The sequence below is a fragment of the Anarhichas minor genome, unplaced genomic scaffold, assembly GCF_050575085.1.
Source record: "Anarhichas minor isolate MPS153535 unplaced genomic scaffold, ASM5057508v1 ptg000004l, whole genome shotgun sequence".
Lineage (NCBI taxonomy): Eukaryota > Metazoa > Chordata > Actinopteri > Perciformes > Anarhichadidae > Anarhichas > Anarhichas minor.
The window spans coordinates 3,714,316-3,729,519 of record NW_027466450.1 but is presented as its reverse complement, the minus strand read 5'-3'; the positions used below and the strand labels follow the sequence as shown (position 1 = coordinate 3,729,519).

At 40.6% G+C, this 15,204-nt stretch overlaps 3 protein-coding genes across 4 annotated transcripts; 1 reads left to right on the top strand and 2 right to left on the bottom strand.

The window, feature by feature from the left end:
* The first annotated feature begins 1,537 nt into the window (after positions 1-1,537).
* On the top strand, positions 1,538-3,857 carry fhl2a (four and a half LIM domains 2a). Its single transcript, XM_076103147.1, has 5 exons — positions 1,538-1,714; positions 1,842-2,016; positions 3,056-3,225; positions 3,348-3,534; positions 3,706-3,857. Exons 1-5 carry the CDS (start codon positions 1,559-1,561, stop codon positions 3,855-3,857), a joined length of 840 nt encoding a protein of 279 aa, XP_075959262.1. The 5' UTR covers positions 1,538-1,558.
* Positions 3,858-5,843: 1,986 nt separating this feature from the next.
* Positions 5,844-9,104, bottom strand: cunh2orf49 (chromosome unknown C2orf49 homolog). Of its 2 annotated transcripts, none has more exons than XM_076106742.1 (4): positions 8,971-9,104; positions 8,699-8,862; positions 7,303-7,555; positions 5,844-6,925 (listed from the first exon to the last, which is right to left on the bottom strand). In XM_076106742.1, exons 1-4 carry the CDS (start codon positions 9,079-9,081, stop codon positions 6,869-6,871), a joined length of 585 nt encoding a protein of 194 aa, XP_075962857.1. In that variant the 5' UTR covers positions 9,082-9,104; the 3' UTR covers positions 5,844-6,868. The 2 variants fall into 2 exon arrangements, with proteins under 2 accessions (XP_075962857.1, XP_075962867.1); XM_076106752.1 differs by having other exon boundaries at positions 8,708-8,862.
* A 3,350-nt stretch (positions 9,105-12,454) lies between these two features.
* gpr45 (G protein-coupled receptor 45) lies at positions 12,455-13,618 on the bottom strand. Its single transcript, XM_076103137.1, has one exon. It carries the CDS (start codon positions 13,616-13,618, stop codon positions 12,455-12,457), a length of 1,164 nt encoding a protein of 387 aa, XP_075959252.1.
* Between the last annotated feature and the right edge of the window lie 1,586 nt (positions 13,619-15,204).

Here is a 15,204-nt window from a genome sequence, read left to right as displayed (position 1 = left end):
AAAAAAATTAATTCCTTGCAATAATTTGAAAATGAGTGGATTTAAACAAAAGACATAATGCACTGAGAGTTGATTGAGGGAATAGGCCAGGCTGCACCGATGGGCAGCATCAAAGAGACCCCAGGAGCTGGGAAACAGCTGCATGACGTGTCTAATAAAGCTGGAGGTTTTATTTGTGGCAGTTGAGATTATCCTTTTTTTATTTTTAGGAGTCCGATAAATCCTTATATAAGCTAGGTGAGTCATGGTTGGAGCAATAGACAATGAGGGAATGTGGGAGGGGTGAGAATAACTCAGAGCATAAAGGACGGGCATATTATAGGCCTCAACTTAAGTCAGATAAAAGACACTATACACAACAGATCACGCACAGATCTAATGTTGGAGCACAGAGGTGGGAACACACAATGATCGCAAATAGATCAAGGGCAAGAAGCTCCGACTGTACGCGCACAATAAAAGAGCAAGATAAAGGGAATAACAACAGAGGAGCAAAGCTGAATCAAAAACAGGAATTCAAGCAATTAAGAAAACCAGAAAAGAATGAAAGAGTGGTCAGGAGGGATATGAATTTTGAGTTTTCCATGTTTTTTTTCTAGCCTCCTTATATGGTCAAAGCTTTGCCGAGCACATATAGTCACATCAATAGTAGAGTGTGTGTGTGTGTGTGTGTGAGTGTGAGTGTCAAACTAAAAGCCTGGGGTGGCAATATGTTCAAGCTCATTTCATATCTTCTCATATCACCTTTTCTCATACCTCGTAAAGATGTCCATACTGCACACACACATTTAGATTTATTGCCTCTATACTATCCTTGGTCCAGAGAGAGTAAGAGTATTTAGGCACAGGTGGGATAACCAGAGGGCTTAACAGGCAGACCACAAACAGCTGCAGATTGTGAGTAGCCATTATTACGAGTGCCATTCAAACCCACTTATACAAAGACGCTCACACACCAGCACGTTGACAAGGGATACAGTGATCTGGTGCTGACAGCTGGCCGTGAGGTGATGGATGGGTCAAAGTACCGCGGCATAGTGAACGTTGGTATGCAATGGGGGGGAAGTTGAGTGTCTCTAAGCAGGGCTGATAGGAGTTATTTATATCCTTCTCATCTATCACCTTTGAGTTCTGATACCGAGAACAAAATGAAGGACTGCTGAGAGATGGGAGAGAGAGATGAAAGGGAACGAAATGCAACATGGAAAAAATGTGAAGGATCTTGATACCGAAGGTGTCCTAGAAAACATTTATTGCTTGGAATTAAGGATCTCTGAGAAATTGCTGTCTGCGTCAGTGTCACTACACATATGTATTTGAACTGAGTAGCAAAAAGACAAAACTGTACAAAGCTTTTTGTTATTTAGATGATGGGGGTTGAAAAATTGTCCGGATGAAGCTGTTTCATTTGTGAAATCAACTCGATGCGGGAGTTTACCTCAGTTTACAACTGCTGTGAGCATTAAGTCACGTACTTTAGACAGAATACTTTCTCTCCTCTCACTTCCTGTGTCTCTTTTTGTTTCCCACTCTCTCAGGTAAGAGACTCTTTGTGACAATGACTGAGCGCTACGACTGCCACTACTGCAAAGAGTCCCTTTTTGGGAAGAAGTATGTTCTGAGAGAGGAGAATCCCTACTGTGTGAAATGTTACGAGAGCCTGTACTCCAACACCTGTGAGGAGTGCAAGAAGCCCATTGGCTGTAACACCAGGGTAAGAGATGTCACAAAATCCATTGAGCATATGATCCCTAACACGCTCTTTCTTTGGATTTCTGTCTTGAACACTATTTATCATCAAAGTTGGTACAGCTCTAACCATCCATCTGATGTTCTTGTAGGATCTGTCTTACAAGGACCGTCACTGGCATGAGGAGTGTTTCATGTGTTTCCAGTGCAAGCGTTCGCTTGTGGACAAGCCCTTCTCCACCAAGGATGAAACGCTCCTCTGCACTGAGTGCTACTCCAATGAGTATTCCTCCAAGTGCCATGACTGCAAGAAAACCATCATGCCAGGTATAGGAAGAAAACCACACAGAGCAACATATTTAAGTTGAGTCTAAAGCAACATAGCAAATTCCAATTTTTGATATGAAAAACTTTCTGAAAGTATGTAAGCGTCAGAATAGTGCTTCTGTGAATGGTTTACAAATGATTGTCTTAAATCTAAATGCTGCCAAATGTGTGATTATAAGTACAATACATCAGTGTAATTATGTGAGGGAAAGTGTGCACGGCAGTTAGTCAGTAATTTTTATAGCACCGTTCCAAAACAAAGTGCTTCACAATAAACATGAAAGCAAATAAGAAACACAATCAAACAGGTGAAATAAGATAAAAATAAATAAATAAAATACAATCTGTCAGATGTAAAAAATAAGTGAGTCTTCAGAAGAGGATACTGAATTTGCCTGCCTTAGATTACCAGGAAGGGAGTTCATCTTCAGTGACCAGTCGTGAATTTGGAACTGTTAGTAAGACGACTGGGTATCTAGTATGCTTATGAATTATCAGTTAATGTGTTGAAAAGAGAACATCTGTGCATAGGGAAGCAAATATAGTCACAGCAAGTTTTTACGGAGGATGCAGCATAAATAGAAACTGTAACTGTAATGTGTTTTACATCATGTATCTAACAATGTAATTACGTATTCAGGAACTGGGGCAATTCTAACGCTTTAACTAAGAAATATAAAATCACTCCTGATTATTAAACCATAAAAATGTGTATGGTACCACATGTACGGTGTATCATATTATTATCATTTTATGATCATATTATGGTGACCTCTTAACTGTCATCTCGATTGATACTAATAAAAAAGGACCAATATGAACACTTTGGACATTTTTAATATCAAGTTGATAGTTAAACTCAAGTTTGTTTTTTCCATAAATTGAATTGGTTGTTCTCACAAACAACACCAAAATAAATGTTTAAATGTATATTGTTTCTTGACTCCAAAACGCACATTTTGTTTTTTCTAATTCGTATTGCTGTCTTTGCCTTCCTTCACTAACTCCATCCATCCCTTCATGTTGTGTGTCTCTGAAGGCTCCAGGAAGATGGAGCACAAGGGGAACAGCTGGCACGAGACCTGTTTCACCTGCCAGCGATGCCAGCAGCCCATTGGCACCAAGAGCTTTATCCCGAAGGACAGCCATAACTTCTGTGTGCCCTGCTATGAGAAGCAGTTTGCCATGCAGTGTGTGCACTGCAAGAAGGTATAGGACACCAACCTGGAACTGATTTTCAAAGTAGTACTCAATCATTCTCCATCTTTACGAAAAGAACAATGATTACACCTGAAGTGTGACCATATGACATTCCTGTTTCCTCTTATTAGCCCATCACCACTGGCGGGGTGACCTACCATGACCAGCCCTGGCACAAGGACTGCTTCCTGTGCACTAGCTGCAAGCAGCAGCTGTCTGGCCAGAGGTTTACCTCTAGAGATGACTTTGCCTATTGTCTCAACTGTTTCTGCAACCTTTATGCCAAGAAGTGTGCCTCCTGCACCACCCCCATCAGCGGTAATCACAATGAATCGATGTTTTTGTCATGAAACTTGTTGAAAGTGTGAAAGGTGTGGCATGGGCAAAGGAAGAACCCACACTAATTATTTTTGTGTGATATGCCATTTAGGTCCACGCTTTATAAGATTTCCCCAGTTGTTTTAACTTGGACTTGTTCTTCACTTTCAGGCCTTGGAGGTAGTAAGTACATTTCCTTTGAGGAGCGCCAGTGGCACAATGACTGCTTCAACTGTAAGAAGTGCTCCGTGTCCCTGGTTGGCCGTGGCTTCCTCACTGAACGTGATGACATCCTGTGCCCAGAGTGCGGCAAGGACATCTAATTCAGTCTGAAGGACGGCTAATACATCGGATTGGATGATCATGTTACAATAGAGCAATGACAAAGATACAATAAATACTATCAGAGCACAGAGCATAGCATCCATAGCATCTTTACAACCTTACTATGAATGTATATTGTTGTATGCCATGAAATAAAAACTACTAACAGTATTATTTGAATTTAGAGATATTATTTAAATAAATTGTTCTTTGAGAAAAAGTTGTCACTAATAAAATAACATGAACGTAAAGATATTTCCTTATGCAACAGCATCATGGTTGCAGATAGACACTGTATGAAGCATTTTGAAATAAATCTACAATATTAATGTAGATTATCCACTTTGAAGTGTTATAATTGCTGCTTTGTGCATGGACTAGCTTGATGCCATAAATAGTAGAGGTTTTAAGAATGAGCTCTGGTATTACCAATTAAAAATATTAAAATTGTGTCTTTACTCTTATAATTGCCAACTGAAGCTGTATGATATCACATGCATTTCAGAATTGTTCATATGAAAAACAAAAGGGTGAAAATATTTCTACTGTCTGACTTTTGAACAGAAGAATTTACACAAATTTTATACAAAAGGTACTGCAGGTTGGTGGGTCGGGGATCTCTTAAAGATAGGGAAGAAAAACGACAGCATTGAAAAATATGACAAATAGACGATTCGTTTTTCCATTGAATCTTCGAAGTAGTGCAGAAAATAAGCTTAAGGTAAGGCTATGGTGCCAACCAGTTTTGTTGAGCAAGATAATCTCCACAAATGAACACCACTTTCATTCATTTTGAAGCGTGAATGCAATCAGCAGAAGTGAAAAGCAAATAAACGCCATAAACAAACTACACCAAGGTTGCATGAGTCAGCTGTGTGTCGTTCCGTTATCTGTTAGCTGATAACCAAAGACACCGTCCAAAAACAATAAAAGTGGGGAAATAGTTTTTGTTCCATAGACATACGGTCTATGGTTTTCCCTATGGTTGTAAAGAGAACGGTCTTCCCCCACTGTGTGTCTGGCCGCAGAATAGCGGCTGGGGTTCAGTGATGCACTCAGCGTTATCACTTGCGGCCTTTACCGGTAAAGAGTAGTGTGTGAGGAATCAACAGGCAGTATATACAACAGTCAATAAAAGGTGTTTTGAAAAAGTGTGAGTCAACGCAACCACAATAGCTCCTTGAGCATGCAGCCATGAATGAGCACCCAACATGTAATGCAGTAGAATGCAATATTAGCTGTGGACAGACATAGCGGTGCACACTCGCTCACTCACTCACCCACTGACTAACGCAAACCATTGCATGATTCTCCCGGGGAAATGACAAATTACCAGACGATTTCTTTACGAGAGAGTCCCGTTTCTTTGCAAACTTATGAGCCTGTAAAGCCTTTGAGATGACACACTGCGATTTGAGGCTGTAGCTAGATACAATATCAGCGTTTCAATGATGGAGAGCAAACGCCTTCTGCTTACCATTGAGCTTCCATGAGCTTCTTGCAGCCATGGGTCTTTGGCTACAGTTTGCAGATGGCTGAACCACTTACATTTCTCTCCGTCTTTGCAATTCTTCGCCGATATTGTAAGGCTCTTTTTCTTAAGTCCGTCTTCCTTTTTTTTGGTTGCTTTGCAGCATATAGGCAGTTGTTCTTGTGCTTTCACTATATGAATGGACGTGTGTGTGCATCATCTGTTAATATGACGCCAAAGTCTGCCTATTTTCTAAAGGCTGTAAACAAGTCATAAACAGGTGCAGAAGTCTAGTTTTCTCTCAGAGCACTTGAATAACAATATGCTCGGTTATTGTGGATTTGTGTCCCCCAAATTATGCAAAAAAAGATGGTTATCCGAGCTTTAAGGAGAATTTAGATTTCCTTTATTACTTTTTACAGCGTTAGTTTAAGGTACTTTTCAATTCCGGCATATCAGACATGGACCACAAAGCGGTTTGCTTTTCTGTAATTAAATCAACAGAAGCGATTAATTGTATTGAGACAATTTATTTTAAAAAGCATCGATACAAACATGACACTGGATTTCACAATGGATTTAAAATGCTTTGTAAATCTTTTTGATGAACTCTGTCTACATCCGTTTCAAAGAAAGTAACTGAGTCAATCTATACACAATTCAGAATACATACTTCCAAAATAACAATATTCCTGGTTTAGTCTATTTTAAGATGATATTCAAGTACATGAATAAAGGTTACTTGCTTCCTCTGTGTCAAAATGGCTATTTAACCATGGACTATGATCCAGCTTGAAAAAAAAAAATGCACAATAACAAGATACTCATATTTAAAAACCCTGAACAACTGAGGCCAAACATCAGTGGAATGGAGTTCATTGAGAAGAAAAGAAAAGAAAAGACGCCTACTATCGCTTCAAACACACTATTGTTTTGCACTGCCTTAAAAAGTGTTAAGAATGAATCTTAGATATGTCCATCAGTCACAATCTCAAACTATGAGAGCCTAAATCATTTGTTTCAAAGTTAATCTGTCCATTCAAGTCATGGTACTACCACTTAAAACACTTTAAACAAAACCTAGACAGGAAAAGCACCCTGTCACCTTCGCATCTCAGTACTGGAGGCCCTCTGAACAAAACCAACTTGTGCACAGAAACAGAACATCAACAACCATCATTTCCATAAATGGCATTTCAGAAAACAAAAGTCGTGTAACTTGTTTTGTCCTTCGAGAAGCTCTCCGTGTAGGACACGAGGAGAGTCGCTGATCATCTATGGTAAGGGCACTTGAGGTTGTGGAAAGCTACAAGGAAGCTTGTGACTTTAAAAGCAGGATCCTCGGAGAACCATCCTGTCAGCTCGTGGCAGACAGAGAGCTGTGAGGTGGCGTAGACACACAGGTTTAAGGGGTTTCATCCCTTCTGTGGTACATTTAGTTGGATAACTTGGATGGGGAGAGCACAGATACTGGGAAACAACATTCGGTGGGAGGGGAGCGGTCTGTCCAATCAGGTCCCTGTGTATAGAGGTTAGAGGTCAGGGCCACGTCACATGGTGGATCTTTTTCTTCAAATCTGGAGACTTCATTGCACCCTGAAGAGATGGAAGATGAAACATTCACAAATATTACAAAAAGTGGTCTAATGTAATGTGTTGCTGATCAATTAGCATGCCAATATCAACGGTTTATTACATTTATGGATTAATGATAATTTCCTATCGTGAGTTTTCTGTTTTGCACAGAAAGTATTTGAGTTGCAAAGTTTATTTTGCCATTTTAGAGGTATGTTTTCATCTTCATTTACAGTATTTGTAATTATATTTTCCATATTTTGTATTTCAAAGAATCAACTGTATTGTGAAAGTATTACTGTCAGTAACAATTTTGATAACTATGCACATTTTCCTTGAATCACACAGTAAACTTGCGTGTAATGCATAACTGAGGCGACAGAACAAAAAGTTCCTACCGAGCCGTTTGCTTCCCGTTTGAGGTCTGCTGTGTCGGTGCTGCAATGAATGGATGAGGAAGAGGAAGAGGAAGACGTGTCTCCAGACAGCTTAGGGGCGGGGCTGCACCGGTTTGCAGCAGGAGGAGGTTTTAACCTGTCAGTGATTCCCGTTGACAAGGCGGTTCCTTCTGGTTTCTTTACTTTTAGTGGGCCAGAGTGAGAGGAACTGCTGTCAAACACAATCAGAGGCCTTTTCCTATTGTGGTCGTTACTGGAACAGAAAATGACCAAACAACAATTACAACAACAACCAATCGTTTGAACTAAAATGGATTAAACTCATGTTGATGGTAAGGGCTCTAGTTTTGAGCAGGTGCACAGGGAGAAGCACTGCTCTGTGCTGGCATATTTTCTGAGGCACACCTGTACCGGTTTGGTATCTTGGTGACTCTCCGTGCCTCACAGATGGAGGAGGGAGACAGCAGACGGTGTGCCATTGCCGATCCAGCAGCACACTGCAAACTGTGTGCCAACGACCGTATTTTGTGCTGCATATCACCCAACTGCTCGGAGCAGATTGCTGCACAGGTCACACAGCGCACCTGCGTTATTAACTATTTGTTGCACTTGAATTGGTGGAGACACGTGCACATGAACTTCTCTAAAACACCTTTGGTCATGTTTTGAGTTTCTGTCTCAAAAACTGCACTGTATGCTGATTTTAAATTTGTGAAGAAGAAGAGAGCACTGGTTTAAGATTGGTACTCGGGTATTTGTGAGCACCCTGAGTTGAGGTATTTGAATCTGTATTGGTTTGAATGAAAGTGTATCTTTAGTCTGGCCAGGTAGACGTGTGACTGTGATGACCAACATTATGTGATGGAGAGAATTTAATATTTCATCAGACTGGTCTCACCTGCTGTATGTTAAACTAGGGGTGCAGTTTGTACATTTTATAGTTCCAGGCAGGCAGCAGATTTGTGAGAACGGTGTCTTTGAAGATAACCAGCAGCTCAATAACAGTCTTAAAAAGTTGTTTTAATTTTCCCCATCGGTTATGGGATGCTGAGTAACTATATAACAGAGTAACGTACGTGCTTCAATGTTTAACTTTAACGTTGCAGCTGGTTAAGGTGGAGCTCATTTTAATTTCTTTTTTCCATTTCATCTGAACCTGCAGTAGCTAACTGAAGTTATCAAATACATGTTGTGGATTACAAGCTACAATGTCTCCCTTTAATATGTAGTGGGTCAGATGTATTAATGGTAATACTATAATAAAGAAGTATCCCAAGAGTAACGGTATGGTACTTATGTAAATGTAACGTTTCTTAGTTACTTTCCGTCCCTAATAAGCTGCCCATGAAAACACAGTAAGGTGCATCTTGAAAGCCTCCAGTGTAGCAAGCGTTACCTGTCTGACCTGTGACCGGCCGCTGTGTGCCTCCCTCGGATCTTCTCCATCCTCTTTCCCCAGCGACTGTCGGGTAAAGTCCTCTGCGGCAGCGGTATGACATGCCGAAGGTAAAGCTCTGTGAGCCGGTCCCGGCTTTCACATTCTCTGGTACTGACATGTTTCTGGTTCAGACAGAAAGAAATGTTAGCTCACCTTCTTTCCCGATATTACAAACATGAGGCTACGACTGCTGATGTACGCAGACCGTTTCTCTCGAAACATTAACTCACCTCACGTAAGATTAGCTGCATAAACTCGTGAGACAACAGCTCAGGGTGCAGTAATAGATCCACACCCGAGCTACAGACAGCTTTTCCATCTTTTCCCGTGGAAGTCGCCATATTGGATGCTATTCTCTTCCCGGCATGCACCGCGGCATAACAACACGGCATGTCTTTTTACTCTTTTTTTCACCAACTTTATTGAGACAATTGTAGCTCAAGTTATACAACTTGAGTCTACAAAAAAAAAACAAGTGGAAAAAAGGTTGTATTGAAAAAGATAAAAATAAAGTTGAATATATATTATACGTTTTACCATCTATTTTTGTTTGTAGGCTTCATTCAGAGGAAATGTAGGCCGTCATTTGTCAAGAACAGTCTGTTCTAAAACTTTTGGCTTTTTGATTAAGAATTTGGATTTGTGAATATGAATTGTTGTCAATTAAGTCAATGATAAGATAATTATGCAAGTAGAACTGCGACATGAGATTCCTGTCATATTCCAAACAATACATTTTTCCAAAGTAATAGAAAGTGAGGATGAATATCATCAGAATTAATTTGTGATAATTTACTCCAAAGTTGTTTTGTACGAACACAACATGCCATTTACTAATGATTCGTGCACGTTTGTATGCTTATTGAAAAACATAAAATTATCTATTTTTATGAAAGTGCTAATACTAATCGTGAAAATACTTCAGTACAAGTAAAATCCCTGCACAAGTATTATCATCAAAATCCATTTAAAGTATCAAAAGTAGCCCAAATCATTGTGTGGTACAATTATACGTTTTGTATTCATATTACTGCTGGATTCATGTTCATGTTGCATTTTACTGCTGTAGATTTTTAAGGTTCTGCTAATGTTAATATTAACTTATTCATACTGTTAATAGTTAAATCTACAGCAATGTATCATAGTCTATATGCTCATCATATCTTTGCATCGTTGCTGTCCTGTGAGAACCACGTATCTCGTAGAAATCCATCCCTGTTTTCAGCTTTGTGACGATGTGTTTTCCAGCTGATATTTTTTTAAACTTTTTAAATAATTTATTCAGCTTAAGAAGCAGGAGAATTTCCTCAACACATAAAGGAACACTTCGTCCTTCAGTTTATCTCAAACAATTCAAAATGAACACATTAAAGATCCATGGTTTTCACTGGACAGGAAGGGGTTGAAAGACTGTGATCTGTAGTACAAAGCTGTCAGACAAATGTAGTAGAGGTTAAAGAACAATATTTACCTCTGAGATGTAGTGGAGTAGAAGTATAAAGTAGCAGAAGTTAAATATATGTGAACATGTGTCATCTATTCGCCAATTAGCTTAATGTTAGAATTTACTAACTCCTCACAGTTTGCAAATAACAACTGAAAAAACTTATGACTAAATATGTTCTGTCTGAATGGTTTTAAAACTTCTTATTTCTAATCAGGTTCATCTGTAACAATATAATATGGTGCACAAACTTATTTCACACGCTTCGAAATAAACAACCATCCATCGAGGGAATGCCAAAAAGAATACTTTAAAATATATGTAAACATAACAAAATTGATAATAAAGTATTTCTTTCAGTTCGTGAATGCTATTCATTCCAAAAAATGTGTAGTGTTTTGTTTGCATAGTGTAAATGTGATGTTGTTGAAAGTTGATTACAGGTATATGCTTCATACATTACAACCTTTAATGTGGTTTATTTTCAGGCTAACCTAAAATACCATTCAAGAATTGCCACACAAAATGAACACAAAAAAATATATAAGAAAATGTGACCCAGGGCAGAATTATCTTTTATCATCTGTCAGGTTGATGTTTTAAGTTTCTTTTACAACTTTAAATGAATGTAACTCATTTGTGGGAATGTAGACCAACATACAGAGTTTCCAAATTCATATGCAAGCTTTTTTTCAAACCATGTCCCTGAGCTTATACTGGTTGCACCTGTTATAGGAAACTAGTGCAGCCTCGGACGAGTCTCAGCCTCAGATCAGAGCATAAAAAGTCCCTTCTCCTGACGTCTCTGCAGTTGAATGGTTTGTTGTAACTTAACTGATTAAATTAAGACAGTAATGTGATGTAGAAGCGACCATGTGATCTTAATTAAGAGGGAGGGTATGTTGGTTGTCATGTGTTGGCACATGGTTAAATGTATTTATGTGAGTAAGTATGTACTGTTAATGTGTGTGATGACAATTCCTTCCTTGAGTCATGCGACTTTCAGGTATAAACCATTATTAAACAGCACCAGGTGCCATGGTTTTGATTCACTATTTTTAAATATAGCTGATAAACTGATAATCATATGAGCAGTTTTGTATATCAAAAAAGGAAGACCACATGTCTAAACCAGCCCAGCCTGAGAAAAGGTCTAGAGAAAATGTTTAGTGACCTGGTGCCAGACCTACAGGATCACTGCAAGTGTCTCGAATTTCTTCAGCAATTCATGTAAGTGAATGAAGTGAAACAAAATGGCATTTCAGGCTGAGAATTCAGCAGGAAATGGAGCTATCCATATTTGCAATGAATGAACAGCGCCATCTTCCTGTTTAATGCGGTACTTCATTACAACCGACAACCTGTATTTATATAAAAAATGCCAAACATATTTAACACCACAGTGCATTCACTTCATTTGTTCACAGGTGTTCATTAGCGAAAACAATAGTTCAAATGTCTGTGCTAGCCTCTTTCTTCCAATGGTATTAACTAAGCTGCAACCATATTCATTGTAAAAGCGGATGTCTAGACTGTGTTTTTCATCCAAGCACTCAGCACTCTGTCAATGCGACCTCTTTTACAAACTGAATTTATTAACCTGGTTCCTTTATTTATGAAAAGATAATACATTCAAGTAAACATTCACAGCTCAATAACTGACACACTTCTTTGTTGACACACGCACGGTTTTAAATAACAGTTGCAACTCACACAAGGCCATGTTTCTGCACAAATGTCATTCAAATTATTATTTTCTTTTAAAGACATCAGTTGAAAGCTTATGGACTTCATTGAACACTAATACTGTGCATGATTATTTTTTTGTCTACAGTCTGAAGAAACAGAATGCCATTAATGAATCACATCAGGGACTCATTTTGAAATGGAGAAGTAAATTGAAAATGGATGATATGAAATAATTTGGCAGTAAATCTCAGAAACCATATTGGCCACAAAGTTAAAAACAACTGCTTTATCTTGAGACTGAAAGCAGCAGACACAATAATCTCACCACCAGGTCTATTCAGTAGCTGTAATGGAGGTTTACGATCATATCACATGACCTTCCTCAATGGAGGGAGTTGTCCAGTTGTCTTAGAATCCTTCTCTTCTAATCCTTGCTGGCTTTAAAATTGAGATTGGAAGTTTCTTTTGTCAATATGTGTTTAAGGTGAGTTTTGATTGCTTATCAAGAGGAAAAGTAAGAGTTAAAAACAGTCGACGTCAACACCTGCTGAATGGGCATCGACAAACTGGCCCTCCTTGTTTCACACAGCTGACTGAGTCTCGCTGCACACGTAGATGTTGCTGGGCCTCACTCTCCTGCGGCTCCTGCCCGGCACTCTGGGACACAGTCTGCAGCTCTTGGGAATGAACTCCTGACAGGCCTCCCTGAACTTCCTGATCCTCCAGCAGTAGATGACGGGGTTGAAGACCGTCTTCAGGTAGCTGAGCCACAGGGCTCCTATGCTGATTGGGTAGAAGACCGAGCTGTAGTAGAACTGCCGGCTGAACACGGCCAGCAAGCTGACCACTGTGTGCGGCAACCAGCACACAGAGAAGCCGACAAAGAGGATGAGAATGGTGGTGAAGGCTCGGGTCTTGAAGCTCATGTCCACCTTGATCTGAGGGGGCCGCTGCAGGCCGGTAAGTCTCATCTTGCTGACTTGGTTGAGTGCTGGCAGGCAGGAATGCTCGCTGGTGTGGTTGTGGATGCGCAGGGTGTTGCGGCGCACAGTGTTGAGGATGCACATGTAAGAGTACAGCATGACAGTGAACGGTACAAAGAATACCGCAACTGCCAACAGCACCGTGTACCCACGGTCTGCCAGAGAATCGCTGTAACCCAGCACACACTGCGGCGCCCAGGCACCCCCAATACCTGCTGCACCCGTCCTCCACCCGACTACAGACGGCAGAGACACACACAGGCTCAGCACCCATGAACCCGCAATCAACAGTTTAGCTCTGTGCGGGGTCAACTTGTCCTGCCGCTGCACAATGATGAGGAAACGGTCCACACTGATTATGAGGAGTATGGACACCCCCTCCAGGACGAACAGCCAGTACAGCATGATGGACGCTCGGCAGAAGCCGCTTCCAAAGCTCCAGTCGGCAGTGGCCACGGTGACTGCAGTGAAGGGCATGCAGAGCAGGGAGAGCATAATGTCCGAAAAGGCCAACGTGGCAAGGAGGAGATTGATAGCAGAACGCATGGCAGGTTTCTGGTAAACAATCAGACACACGATGGCGTTGCCGAGGAAACCAATCGTAATCATGAAGATCATTATGGCGGCCAGGGTCACGCGCAGAGTGACTGATATGAGGGGATTAGCAGCTTCTGACGGGAGACTTTCCGCTGCTTCTTCTACCATGTCCGGCCCCATGAAGCCGCACTCCTCCTCCAGCAGGCTTTCGTTACAAAAAGCCATGGCAGCTATTTTTCAGGAGATGTCAGCCCAAAAGACGGTACATGTTTGATTATTGTTGTGGTACGCACGTTAAGTTGTCCTCCGGCAGTTGGTCTTCCATGGCAATATCTGAGAGAGAAAGAATATTGACATATGGCACAAACAGAAAACAAAGAACCTGTAGAGAAACAGTCAAATTGCATAAGAGTGTATGTTCCATGATTTTAATGCTGTCTGTCTCTTTAAATAAGCTGCTGGAAACACAGTGAGTGTCTCATTAGATAATTAGAGGAGTTGCTCTGTCATCTATTACTCAGGGACAATTGTAAATTTGAAACAGTGAGAGGAGGAATGACGTCCCCATTATATAAGCCAGACACACCTCATTGAGCGATATAGTCGCATATACAGGACAGACATGTGCCGCTCCCTGGCTTGAATGAGGTTGATGATTAACAGCTGTACAGACTCACGTGGGCGCGTATACAAACATTCACCACACCGAGCCTCCGAGGCAAACAGTAGGCTACATGTAATTCTTCACACGTGAACAGAAATACACACATTATAGTACAAACCATGGCACAGCGTGCCTTCCTTCGACTGAGCAGAAGGCTTCTTGGATGATGCTTCAGACTCTGATGCAATCTTGATAAAACAGAGAGGCATCCTCAGGACACGTCTGTTGCTCTGGTTTTTCCACCTCCTGCTCCTGACGGCGGGACAGTGTTAACAATGTGTTGAGGTCATTCTGGCGTTCAGGTCTCAGATGTGGTCCTCACAGGTGGACTGGCTCCTAAGTGCTGGGAGACAAGAAGATGAGTTCAGGGTCATTACCTCCCATGTTTAGTTCCTTGTGACCGCGTGTTAGGATCTAGATGTGATAGGCCTTAGTGCAGCAGACATCTCCAGCAGTCATAATAGTAGGTGGGAGTAATCATCGATGGCTTTGTTCTAAATGTCCCAGTGAGACATAACAGTGTGACAGTGAGCCAGCATGCACACTATCAGGATCATTGTTATGATCATCAACAAGCTTTTCATACTCTGACTTGTCAAAATATCTTCTGTGAAAAGGCCTGATTCAGTGATTGTACTGTCGTAATATACACAGAATATCTTTGTCACTGTAATATAGCTTATAGTCAAAAATCTAAGTTTGAGTTACCCTACAATAAGAGGACTAGTGTTACCTCAACATATGATGGTTCCCCCACCCAGGTGAGAGGAAACGGGCCCTCCAGTGACTGTAGCTACATTCTTACACAAAAACATTATCAGCTACTGCATAGTGTTGCTGGTTGTTGCCAAGGCAACAAGGTCACCACTTCCATGGCAACAGGCAGCCTGTACTCTCATCCCCTATGACAAAATATCCTCTGTATCACAGTGTTTGCAATTTAGGACTTTGTCAGGACTTCAAACTCTGTATTTTCTCTTGAAACATATAGACGCCTCACTGTCAGACACTATATGGGTCACTATGCTATTGGTCTTCATCTTTTAGTATAATCAATAAAGCATCTATTGAATCAGATGTAGGAGATAAATCACCTTGTTAGAGAACAAAACAAAAATGAGAACAAAAGGCATGTGGTAGCAAAGAA